Below are 13863 nucleotides of genomic sequence, written 5' to 3'. Positions count from 1 at the left end.
AGAACAAATATTTATTGAGCGCCAATGATGAGTCAAGTATCATACTACAACCAGAAGTACATGCATAATTAACCATAGTTCATTTTATTAACCACAGTTTATAAATGAGAAATATCAAGTTCAACGTCCTAAAAGATACTTGCCCCAGATCACACAGCTAGAAAGGCACTGTGCCCTGATTCTATCTCTGGATGGCTCACTCTGAGCACTAAGTCATTCTCATAACATCATCCTGCCTTCTATCCTCAGGGAGATCACCAGTCACCTGGGATTCAGGCTGTTAATCAGAATCATAAGGAGACAGACTCATCTTTCCTGAATTATTATCTATCAGTCTTTTACAGTCATCCTTTTTAAGGGCCTTTAGCTTTGATCTATTTCAAATGACAGACATCTTTTTTGGGGGGAGGGGGAGGACGAATGAATCAGAGAATCCATTAATCATACAAAGTACACATTTTAAATAATAACAACTTTCTTCCGAAAGTGTAAGTTAATTCATACGACAGAAAGTATTTACCTGGAGCTCTGCCACGGTTAATGATATTAATCTCTTTACAATATACTTTACTGTCGGCAACTAATGTGCCAAAATTAACTTCTGACTCAATTTCCAATTGACAGGATGGAATCAACCTAGGGGAAGAGAAGACAACATAATTAAAAAATTACACCCTCATACTTAAATCCACAGGGGGACATACAGAGACACTTTTATTAATTCCTTGTAAGACATTCATCTTTCCTTACAAGTCTATTGATAGCATATTTGTCAGTAAAAGGAACTGTAAAGACATGAAAACAAGATGAGATATATTTTTAACAAAAAAAAAAAATCAAACTTTATGCATCTAAGGACATGGTATACCCTGTGAAGTACTCACCTTGACAGGCTACCCACATATCTCAGTGTTTTCACTGCTCCAAGCATTTTTGGAATCTCCACCTAAGCCTATAATACATTCTTTAGCCCCTCCTCAAAAAGGGTGGCATTGATCTTAACAAAGTAGTTTGGATGATCCAAATCTGATGAAGTAAAAGAAGGTGCTATGCTATAAAATGCCATTTGGGAACCAAAACAAGGTCTAAACACAAAAAGATACAATTGATTTTTCATGTGTGTCTCCAAGTTAAAGGGCTCACTGTGGCATATCTGTACCATATGTTTCATACACATTTTGAAAATCCATTATAATCCTATATGCATGTCTCATAAGGGCACATATATTTTATATATGGCTAATTTATAAACATCATGAGGTATAATATCCTGTTTGAGACTTAAAATGTCATGAAAGGGAAATAAATATTATTATGGCTATGTTACAGATGAAAAGCCAAAGACTTCAAAAGCCTCAATGACTTACCTGAGAAATTATTTGAATATTGGTAAACTTAGCCTCGAATCTATTCTGTTAGATTTAGAATGCATTACCCTTACAAATTTAACAATGATAACAGCACCAATAATAAACAGAGTAATAACTGATCTTTACTGAGTCCTTAGATTATGTACCAGACACATGAATTAAGTAATTTACTCCACATAGGATACAACCTCCAAAATATAAATACGTACACACACACATATAAATAAAAATACCTGAACAAAATATTCACAAATACTGCTTTATGCACTGGTGGTCTGGGCCTTCCTTCCATATGTTTATATGTGAATGTTTGTGTAGAGACGGTCCAGAGATCAGCCAGGACTATCCTGTATATGCTGCTTCTTTAAGGAATACCCATGTTCTTCTCATAAAGACATTGTAATTTTGTAATAGGAAAAGGAAAGATCAATGACCTCAGTGTACATCATTGCATTAATAAAGAGTTTACAGGATCTAAAAGAGGAACTCATTACACAAACAATATAAGATATGAAGCTGAATATTTTTTTCAAACTATTTCTCTAGCTGGATGCAGAGAAATGTCTTAATAATTTAAGAGTCAACTCATACACACATACACACATGCACACATATATGTATATGTATATGCATATATACATAGGAGTAAGGGCTTGGTAATACAGTAATATTATACCAGTTTTTCTGGCTTTCCTATTGGAAATCCATCTGATTAAAAAAAGTCTTTCCAATAACATTTTTCTTTTTATGTTAACAGAGAATTTATGCTAAGAGACAAGGGAAGGGGGCAACTGGGTGGCTCAGTAGGTTAAGTGTCTGCCTTCAGCTCAGGTCATGATCCCAGGATCATGGGATCGAGTCCCATGTCCCTGCTCAGTGGGGAGTCTGCTTCTCCCTCCACACCTGCCCCCTGCTCGTGCTCTCTCTCTCTCTCTCACGCTGTCTCTCTCTCAAATAAATAAAACCTTAAAAAAGAGAGAGAGAGAGAGAGAGAGAGAGAGAGAGAGAGAGACAAGAGAAGGATGGTTACCAGGGGCTGGAGGTGGGAAAATTGGTGAGATGTTGGTCAAAAGATACAAACTTGCACTTAGAAGATGAATTGGTTCTGAGGCTCTAATGCCCAGCTTTGTGATTACAGTTAACAACACTGAATTATGTATTTGAAAGTTGCTAAGAGACAAGATCTTAAATGTTCTCACTACAAAATGAAATAATTATGTGATGTGATGGAGGTGTTAGCTAACACCACACTAGTAATCACATTGCAACATATAAATGTGTTAAATCAACAATGTGTACAGTTTAAACTTATACAGTGTTATATGTCAATTGTATCTCAATTATAAAAAAGGAAAAATAATTAAGTATCAAACTTGGTAACTTATATATGGAGTTAAAATAAATTTATATTAATATAATTCATAAGAGGGGGAGCCTGGATGTCTCAGTCGGTTAAGCGTCTGCCTTTGGCTCAGGTCATGATCCCAGGGTCTGGGACAGAGCCCCACATGGGGCTTCCTGCTCAGCGGGGAGCCTGCTTCTCCCTCTGCCTGCCACTCCCCCTGCTTGTACTCTCTCTCTCTCTGTCTGTCAAATAAATAAAATCTTTAATATATATATATCATTCAGAAGAAATTTTAAAAACTTGTATATATTTATGATTACAGGAAATCTATATACGTATTTGTACATGTATACATACTGACTACACATATTCCTATGTACATATATACGTATGCATGAATTACATACAAATTTACAACATAGTTTAGTGTTGGTGATCAGCAAAGATCTTCTAAGTATAAATATGTAATACATTAGGATATGATGCTATGGTAAGAAATGGAATGGAAGTACAAACCTGAGGAGGAAAAATAAAGAAGAGGTAAATTTTTCAACTGTTTAACAAATTACTATGGTATTTCCACTTTACTGGATACATTTGAAAAAAGCATGTAATTATCTTATAGTAACATTTATTATGTACAAGCAATTACATCTTTGCAACTATTCAAACTCATAATGAAAAACTTTAGACATTTTTTTTTAAAGATTTTATTTATTTATGTGACAGAGAGACAGCCAGTGAGAGAGGGAACACAGCAGGGGAGTGGGAGAGGAAGAAGCAGGCTCCCAGCAGAGGAGCCCGATGTGGGACTCGATCCCGGAACACCGGGATCACGCCCTGAGCCGAAGGCAGACGCTTAACGACTGCGCCACCCAGGCGCCCCAAAACTTTAGACATTTTTAAATGTGCAAGAGGGACATAATTTTTACGGATACATGAAAAAAAAAGTGCTCAGAATCACTGATTACATCATTTCTGCTAAAGTACAAATACAAACTTCTGGTTTCCAGACAAGATTTCATAAATCTATTTTCCCATGTTCATCCCCATTAAATGCAACTATAAACTCTAGAAATGGTGCAAGAGGCAAGAAATGAATGTTCATAGCAGCCTTTCTTGTAATAGCCAAAACCTGGAATCAGCCTGATATCCTTCAGCGGGTCAACGGTGAAACAAACTGTGGTATACACATACCATGGAATACTTCTCAACAATAAAAAGGAGCAAACTATTGATATAAACAAAAACTTGGTTGAATCTCCAGAGAATTTTGCTGAGTGAAAAAAATCAACCTCAAAAGGCTATATAACATATTTCGCGTGGCAAAATTTTAGAAATGGAAGACAGAATAGTGGTTTCCACAGTTTAGGGACAGTAGGTGTGAAGCAGAGGGAGGTGGGTGCTGTTATAAAAAAGTAATAGGAGAGATCCTTGTGGTATTGGAACAACCGAATATCTTGACTATGGTGGTGGATACAAAATCCTACACAGGTAATAGAATTGTACAGAACTTACACACACACACACACACACACACAATCTTCATTCAGCCCTTTCCGTCATACTTTAAGAAGGTAGTGTTGTCCTTATGTTGCAACTGTGATAAGCAGCTGACCTCTGATGAGAGAGAGCATACATTATGGAGACAAGACAAAATTCCTGTTTTCAAAGGCAGAAGCATCTTCGACTCTTCTCTCCACATATAGTACAAACAAGCAAATCCAAGTGCAACTCAAAATTATGTCAATGTGCAGAATGGACCAAAAATGACCACACTTAAAATAAATTATAAAATGTAAATTAAGGGACGAGTGGGTGGCTCAGTTAGTTAAGCCTGTGCCTTTGGCTCAGGTCCTGATTCCAGGGTCCTGGGATGGAGTCCCACATGGGGCTCCTTGCTCAGTGGGGAGTCTGCTTCTCCCTCTCCCTTTGCCCCTCCCCCGGCTCATGCTGTCTCTCTCCCCCAAATAAATAAATAAAATCTTTAAAAATATGTAAATTAAGTATTTGTAATGGGCTAATAGCTTACTCCTTTCCTACCACGTGTCAGCTGTTTGATTTCTGTACAGAATGCGATGCTGTACTTAAACAGAGCTTCTCAACAACATGGAGAACAAAATAACTGCAGATCGAAATTTAGCTTATTTTTTTTTAAGATTTTATTTATTTATTTGACAGAGAGACAGCCAGCGAGAGAGGGAACACAAGCAGGGGGAGTGGGAGAGGAAGAAGCAGGCTCCCAGGGGAGGAGCCTGATGTGGGGCTCGATCTCAGAACGCCAGGGTCACGCCCTGAGCTGAAGGCAGACGCTTAACGACTGAGCCACCAGGCGCCCCTAAATTTAGCTTATAAAAATTAAAAAATACAAAGGAAATTTTAAAAAGCCATGTCGAATACCAATATTAATATTAATATTCTAATATTAATTCTGCTGGTGGTAGACAAATATACACAAAAGAATACATCTATGGAATGACATCTTGCTAAGGAAAAGGAAGATCCATATGTGCATGTATATGAAAAAAAAGCACTTAAAAATGTTCACATTAGCCTTAACAGGTAATTTTATAATAAACATAAATACACTTTTTTCAGTATGAAATGAAAATGGTAATTTCCTGGTCAAATAAATAATCTGTATCAAAGTTAATCTCCAAATCAGTTACAACTGACCCTTGGACAACACAGATTTTAACTCAGTGAGTGTACTTACATGCAGGTTTTTTCTATAATACAATACTGTAAATGTATTTTCTCTTCCTTATGATTTTCTTAATAATATTTCTTTTCTCTAGCTTACTTTATCGTACAATTACAGCATGTAAGACACACAACGTACAAAACATGTGTTAATCAACTATTTACGTTATCAATAAGGCTTCCAGTTACCAGTAGGCTATTAGTAGGAAGAGTCAAAAGTTATGCATGGATTTTCAACTACGTAAGGGTTGGCGGCTCTCACCCCTACATTGTTCAAGGGTCAACTGTACTTAGTTCTATGTTCTGTTCATTATATCAGTCCACATTTTTCAACCAATCTCAAAAGAGCACAATTTAGATTTTTTTAAGTCAAACATCTTCATTATTTAAAATTCAGTGAAATAATTATCTTAATAATTAAATTAAAATATGGATACAGGTTCACAAGCCATTTAAGAACACATTCATCATAAAAACAGAGAGTAGAATGGTGGCCACCAGAGCCAAGGGAGTGGGGAAATTGGGGGGCTGTTGGTTAAGGGTACAAATAGGGAACTAGTAGATAAATAAGTCCTGGAGAGCTAATGCACAGCCTAGTGATCACAGTCAACAACACTGTAGTATAAACTTCAAAGTTACTAAGAGATTAGATCTTAATTGCTTCCACCACAAAAAAAAAAAAAAAAAATGGCGATTATGTAATGGGATAGGGGTATTAGCTCACCCTAGGGTGGTAATCGCATTGCAATATGTAAGGCGCCTGGGTGGTATTCGGTTAAGCATCTGCCTTCAGCTGAGGTCATGATCCTGCGGTCCCAGGATCGAGTCCCACACCGGGCTCCCTGCTTATCCGGGAGTCTGCTTCTCTCTCTGACCCTCCCCTCTCTCGTGCTTTCTCTCTCTCTCTCTCTCTCAAATAAATAAACAAAATCTTTTTAAAAAACTGCATATTGCAACATATAAATGTATCACATCAACATGCTGTCTAACTTAAACTTGTACAATGTTATGTGTCAATTGTATTTCAATAAAACAAAGAAAAGTAAGATGAGAAGGAGCAGCCATTGAAGAAATGTAGTACCAGGGAAATCAAGAGAATAAAGTGGCACAAGAAGGCAATAATGGTTAATAGTGTCAAATGCTGCTGAGAAATGGATTAAGATAAAGACAGGAATTACCAACAGACTGGCAACATGCAAGAGCTATTTCACTGGAAAGCTCAGGAAGACAGCCTGCCTGGAGTTTTGAAGTGAGAGTGGAATGTGAGACTGTAAAGACAGCAATACAGCTTTCTTTACTAAGTCTTGCTGTCAAAAGGTACAAAAAAATACAGTAGAAATAAAATACGATGTGAGTCAAGGAAAAAAACAGAATACATGCAATTGTTGAATGTTTTTATCTTAATTAAAAATACCAGAAAACTTGGGGCGCCTGGGTGGCTCAGTCGGTTAAGCACCCAACTCTTGATTTCGGCTCAGGTCATGATCTCAGGGTCATGGGATCAAGCCCCACAGTGGGCTCTGTGCTCAGAGGGGAGTCTGCTGGAGATTGTCTCTCTCCCTCTGCCCCTCCCCACCCCCACGCTCTCTCTCTCAAATAAATAAATCTTTAAATAAATAAAATCTTTTAAAAACTTAAAATTCAAAAAGTTTTTAAAAATACCAGAAAACTAGCCTTCTATTTGTTTTAAACACCACAGGTTGCTAAAAATTTGTCCTTTAAGTTCAGCTGTAAGGAAACTACAGATACAAAAAGCCCTATTAGCCAGAGAAAATACAAAATATTACTTTGACCCTTATTTTTATTTTAAGAGTGCTGAAGATGTTAGCATGAAGTATGGAGAATACATACCCAACTAGAGGGATCTCTATTGTTTTATTTCCTATTGAAATAAGTAGCTGGTCAAAAGTGTCTTCATCTTTATCAGGATGGTATTCCACCATAGCTGTCATCTGAAGTCCAGAAGCAAGTGCCTTATCCAGATTCGTCAAAATCAGTTTGAACTTTAGTGAGAAAAAAAAAAAAAAATCAAATGATACATCGTAACTCCTAATAAGGAAATAATGTGAGCAACGGCAGTTAGAAGTATACATTATTTCCGGAGCTGTATCAATACATAGACAATATTCCTTCCCTAAAGGCAAAGACTTAATTACCATACGTGTATGTATCAGATTCTAGATCCTTCAAATATGAGTTTAACAGTACATGGACTGAAACTGACAATGCAGTCAGTTGAGAAACATGTAAATGCTCACAGCCTCCTTGAGAAGTATGAGGCACTTAAATAGAGAAAAAAGGGAGAGCAATCTAATAAAAATGTTGCTCAATCATCTATATATACATAACACATCCATACATGCACATACACATATGTATGTATACACACGTACATATAGCATTTTATACAGTTTTTGCATGGGACTTAGAATTTAAAACTTGGAGGAAATATAAAAAACAAATAGAATAAAGAGGGGAAAAAACACTTTCATTCTTGTAAACCATTTGCTAGACTACAAGAAAAATATGAAGGGATAAAAAGAACTACTACGTGTTGGGCACTCACAAGACGTCAAGCCTTCTACACCATTTATCTCATATCATATACTTCTACAGTCCTATAAGGCCAATGTTAAGCCTTCCAGAATACAGATGAGGAAACTGGGACTTGTAGAGGTTAATTAATGTCTAATGTCACTGTGACCGTAAGGATTCAAATCACACATCTATCTGACTCTAAAATGTAAGCTCTTTCCCCACAACTGGAATGAGACCCTTTCCTGAATATATAATCTCCTTAAGGAAGATTATATATCCCTAGAAAGTTAAAGAATACAAGCCAAGGACTAATTAATTGTCTTATGAGTCATGGAGACATAAGTATCATGGAAATCCTTGAGAAAGCATGATTATTATGGGCCAGAAAGGAGTGTACTTGGCCTAGGCTTAGAGAATGGTCATAAAATGTGAACAAGGAAGTAAGGTGCTCCCTTTGCAGGCAGGAAAATCTCAGACACAGAGAAAAGAATAAGCAAAATAGTCTCCCAGCAGGCAATTAATAAGCTAGCCTTGCTGGGCAAAGAGCTTCAATCAGTAGCGAAGGAGGCTGTTGAAATTAATTATTCAGGGCTTTTTCATGCCAGGCTGAGTCTAAGCAGTACTTCCCAGCAATGAAGGACATAGAGCAGGGGAGTGATTTGTTGATACAAATGGTCTGAAAGTTTCGCACTTTTAGTAAACTTCTTATACCTTAAAACTATCAGATATAGTCCAACTCTCAATCCCCCTGCAATTACAGAACAGTAAGAAAACAAGCGATCAATTATTCCCTGCATAAGCCTGCAGGTGTTAGTACACATATCAGGTGTGACTATCTTCCTTTAAAGAAGCTGGATCTTCAAGAAGAAAAACCAGGATGGGGCGCCTGGGTGGCTCAGTCAGTCAAGCATCTGCCTTCGGCTCAGGTCATGATCCCGGGGTTCTGGGAAGCAGCCCGGCACTGGGCTCCCTGCTCAGTGAGGAGTCTGCTTCTCCCTCTCCCTCTGCCCCTCCCCCGGCTCGAATAAATAAATAAAATCTCTCTCAAATAAATAAATAAAATCTTAAAAAAGGGGGGGGGGAACCAGGGCTTCAGCAGCATGTGCTTTTGGTCAAACTACAAGTTGCTGAGCCCTCTGAGCGGTACGCAAAGGTGTTTAAGACACAATCCCTACCTAGGAGCTGATGGACGGACCCCGGAGGTAAAACTAACATTTACTAGGAGTCATCAGGACACAAGTCCAAATGATAATAAATGTCTGTTAATGCAACTGGTATCCAGTAGGGAAGAAATAATTTAGAGATAAGATGATAAGACTTAGAGAGTAAAAGAGAACTCACTTTGACCCTCAACGATGGGTGGGGCTTGGAAAAAGGGTAATCCTTGCAGGAGGTGGGAATTAAAACACAGGTCAAAAGAAAAGGGAATCTGGGGGCGCCTGGGTGGCTCCATTGGTTAAGCGTCTGCCTTCGGCTCAGGTCTTGATCTCAGGGCCCTAGGAGTCCCATATCCAGCTCTCCGCTCAACAGTGAGTCTGCTTCTCCTTCTCCCTCTGTGCTCTCTCTCTCTCTCAGTTGCTCTCTCTCTCTCTCTCAAATAAATAAATAAAATCTTAAAAAAAAAAAAAGAAGAAGAAGAAGAAAAGGGAGTCTGAGCCATGGGGGTAAAAGGGGTTAATTATAATTAAGACTGGCCTGATCCAGCGGCCACACAAGTTGGCAAAACACTGAAGATGAGGTCTGTGTCTTCTTTATTTTCTACCAGCAACCCACAGTAGATGGCATATAGCACTGCATATGGTTCATAATAGGTAGTCACCACAAAGACAATGCAGCCTCTTGAGCCAGGGTGGAAAACAAGTACTACTGTCTATTAGGAGCATCATTTTGTAAATAATTATAAACAGTGGTGATGACAACGCTCTTTATAGAGTATCTTGTTTTTATTTATTTTCTCTGCAAGACAGTTAATACATTTTTTGCTAATCTATCTCTTTCCTAATTCCATTTATGTCTATGAAGGACCAGGAGTGCATATGGTCTTGCAACAAAGAGAAGTTTATACTGATAATGGGCTCATGACTTTGGCCTCTAACTAGTAAGCTTACCCGGCCATTCTCTTGTCAAAGTCAAGACTTGTGATCTAAATAGTTCTCCTTCATAACTCTTGATACAAACTAAAACTAATTATATCATTTTTCTCCTGACTACACAAAAACCACCGATATGAGTGTCTCCCGTACATCCATAAAATACTGTTTGCCCCTATCTGGGATTTTCAGACATACTTTCAATTGTTCAATAAATATGCAGTGAGGTAGTGAAATAATCAATTTTCCCCTAATTTTACAGTACTTGGAGTAATCAGGTCACTTTTGATTTAAAGAGTTAATAGCCTCTTGTGATGTACTATTTTATTATAAAATACTTATTACTATTGTTAAAACATGCACATATAAAAATTAACAAAGCACGATTCCATTTATATGAAACTCAAGAAGAAGCAAAACTAATCTGTGGTGTTAGAAATCAGTACACTGGTCACCTCCATGGGGTGATTACTCCAGGTACTGAAGGGAACCTTCTAGAGTGGTGGAAGTATTCTACGATTTGACCACAACAGTGGCTACATGGATGTATAAATATATAAAAATTCATCAAACTTTACTTCCGAGATTTGTGCACTTTAGTGTAGGTAAATAGTACATCAATTTTTTTAAGTGTAAAAAGTAGAACATGAAAGGCCTTTTTCTCATTGTCTTTCTATTCATTACAGTACATTTTTCAAACAAACATATGTAATTTTAACAAAAAAATTACAGATACCTTTCTATTTCTGTACCTAGAAGTTCAGCTGCATTCAATACTATTTATCATTAGGAATGTCCCACCAAAAAAATACCAGGTTATTTATCACTTACATGTCATTTATCACTTACATATCAAAAATTCTTATCACCTTTCTTATAGCAAAAGTCTTCTTGATAACAGGTGATCATAGTAAACATCCACTCACACACATGAACTAAAATAACAGACTGAGATACAATTTTGTCAATTTTTAAATCAGAAGACAGGGACAGCCTCTAGAAACATTAATTTTGCATAGTAGGTGCTCAACAAATGTTTGTTAGAATATGAATTTTGTTGGTGTAATTCTACAGTATATAAGCATAAATTCTGGGCTGTTAGGAGACAGACATGGAACCCCCTTTCTCTTCTTTCCAAACCCAGAATGATGAAGTTGGGAGGTTCTAGATCTACTTTTCCCCATCCTGTCTCCCAAAGCCAAGAAAAAAGTAAAAACACAAAATAAAGCAAAACAAAACAAAAAGGCTAGCACACATAAACACCGAGAGACCTGTATCACCGCTCCCTGGGAAGGTCAATCCTGCCCCCATTCCCGCAGAAGCCCGGCGTCTACTCTCCGGGACAAAGCAGGCACCCAGGTGGGGAGGCGTTCTCAGAGCCCTGACGCTCCTGAGGTCCTGCTCCAGCCGCGAGTGTGTTACCTGTGGCTTGAGGGGCTCCTGAAACCGGATTTTCTGGTTGCAACGGCCGATATTGTGTACAGTAACTGGGAGGCGGTACACCCTCCCGGCCAGCGTGTCCAGGAACTTCACCTCCGAAGGGGTTACTCGCAGCTGCACCTCCTTCTTTGGGGTCTCCACCTCCCGGGGGACCAGGGAGCCCCTCTCAGTCTCCATGGCGGCCCTCTAGGTGGCCTGCAAACGGTAGCTGATTTGACCTACAGTGGGCCAGCGTGGACGCCGTCGCTAGGCAACCGACAGACGCCGCGCGCTCGCCTCAAGCTCCACCCCCATTGGTGCAGCCCAAACTTTGTGCGTTGGCTTTCCCGAACAGAGAATGCAGGCTTCTGGCGAAAGAACACAGGGATCGCAGGTGTCACCAGAGACGCTGGAAACGTTCTATGACAGCCCAGATCCCAGAGGCATCTCACTTTGTCATGGCCTGGCAGGATTTTAAGATCACATTGTGGGGTGGGCATTTTCTGGACCTCTCTTAAGACAAAGCTTAAAGAGCAGGGGAAGTGATGTGCCCACGGAGTCTATTAAAGCAACAAAATGGAACAGTAACAGAGGAATTCCATGGAAGCAGAGTCAGGGCCCCCAGGGTGTCCTGCTCTTTGGCCTTTAGGCTATGGTTACTAAAACTGTAATAGCAATCCTCTGGGTCTTTTGTTAAAATGCAGATTATGTTTCCGTAGATCTGGGGCAGGGCCTAAAAATCTGTTTTGTAACAAGGTCCCAGGTGATTCCAACGCCGCAGGTCCAAGGACCACACACTGAGTAGAGAAGCTTTGGAAGTTTCCTTAACCAATCTAGGTGTTAAGTTTCTTCATTTGTGAAACCGAGGTGTTGCTCAGAAGACTGAGATCAAACCTTTTCATTTCTAGCTAGATGAGCACCTTTCTAACAAGCCCAGATTCACACTGCCCAATCCCTACTCTCTCTTCATTCTTTATCTGCTGTGATGGTCTTAGGGTTTTAAAACATATTACATAAGTGGTATTTCCCTGCCTTAAATCTGCCTCTTACCATAACTTCACAACACGCTGCTTCTAGGAACCTTTATTAATTTGGAGTCAAGCTCTGCAGATATATACTGTGTAATTTTATATATTTATTATATTTACAAAAATATATAGATATAAATATATTTATATTTGCTTATATATAAACATACATATAAATATATATACTCACATTACATATATGTATTTATATTTTCACTTCCTCCGTGCCACCGTACATAACTTTCACTCTGAGAGGCCTGGTCTTCCATCTGCTGGCCAGTTATTTATCCTTCAAATCCACTGTTTCCCTCTTCTCACCAACTGTTTCAGTCCTTTAAACAGGTCCACTGAGCAATAGGCATGAAGATTGTCCATTTATGAGCTATTGTGGCAATGTCTCTGAAGCGTACATCAAGTCATTTATATTTAGTTTTCAGGACTTCAGGAAAAAAGTCAGTTATAGATCTCAAATGATTCCAAGTCAGAAAAATGGAAGAAAAATCAAAATGTTAGACGTATTTTCTCTCTACAAACCACCCTCGTTTTTACCAAAGACAGCCAAATTAACACTAATTCGTATGTAAAATAAGTCATTTCCAAAAAAAAAAAAAAAAAAAAAGTAAGCAAGGTATCAGGCTGAGATTTCCAAGGGGCTTTCTTGGCTCCATAGAGTCAACCTTAGTTCTTTAAAGCTCTCTGGTCATATCTGGTCTTTCTCAGATATGACATTCCAGTCAAAGCCTTGGTAATATAACCAGTGTTTCCAATTGTGTCCTGTTACAAGAACTGAGTTTTATTGAATTTATGCAAATACATACATTGCCATAAAAATATAAGAATACTCACTGAGGGGTGCCTGGGTGGCTCAGTCGGTTAAGCGTCTGCCTTTGGCTCAGGTCACGATCCCAGGGTGCTGTGATCAAGTCCCATATCAGGCTTCCTGGTGAGCCTGCTTCTCTCTCTCCCTCAGCCACTCTCCCTGCTTGTGCTCTCTCGCGCTCTCTCTCTCTCTCAAATAAATAAATAAAATCTTAAAAAAAGAAAAAAGAATAAAGAATACTCACTGAGACTTTCTGAATACTGGAGGGTTCAAGTACAGAGAAAAGGTAAATGTTTCAACTTGTTCACAAAGGTATGTTTTATTAAAATTGCTGTTAAGTCAGCTTAAGAGAAAAAGTTTTCTTAAATCTGAAAAAATAAAATATTTTTAAAAAGTCAGCAATATTCCAAACAAGAAGTCATAAAAAGTATAATTATCTTCCTCAGTTCATTCAATCCCATATTATTAATTCTTGTTCTGCTTGACTCTAATTTTTCCACTGGTTTCAGAAATTTTTACCTAGTTCAGTTTTATGATCTTAAGGTTATCA

At 38.3% G+C, this 13863-nt stretch overlaps 1 protein-coding gene across 1 annotated transcript in view; it reads right to left on the bottom strand.

The window, feature by feature from the left end:
- Positions 1 to 11714, bottom strand: part of CFAP47 (cilia and flagella associated protein 47) — a 478944-nt gene extending 467230 nt beyond the window's left edge. The window contains exons 1-3 of the mRNA XM_048213784.2: positions 11469 to 11714; positions 7270 to 7421; positions 521 to 636 (exon numbers count right to left, since the gene is read on the bottom strand). Coding sequence (XP_048069741.1) covers positions 521 to 636; positions 7270 to 7421; positions 11469 to 11663 — 463 coding nt within the window. The 5' untranslated portion in view covers positions 11664 to 11714. The remainder of the gene's footprint in view (positions 1 to 520; positions 637 to 7269; positions 7422 to 11468) is intronic.
- Between the last annotated feature and the right edge of the window lie 2149 nt (positions 11715 to 13863).

Source organism: Ursus arctos, chromosome X (genome assembly GCF_023065955.2).
Source record: "Ursus arctos isolate Adak ecotype North America chromosome X, UrsArc2.0, whole genome shotgun sequence".
In the NCBI taxonomy this organism is placed as follows: Eukaryota; Metazoa; Chordata; class Mammalia; order Carnivora; family Ursidae; genus Ursus; species Ursus arctos.
This window is presented reverse-complemented; position numbering and strand designations above follow the sequence as displayed.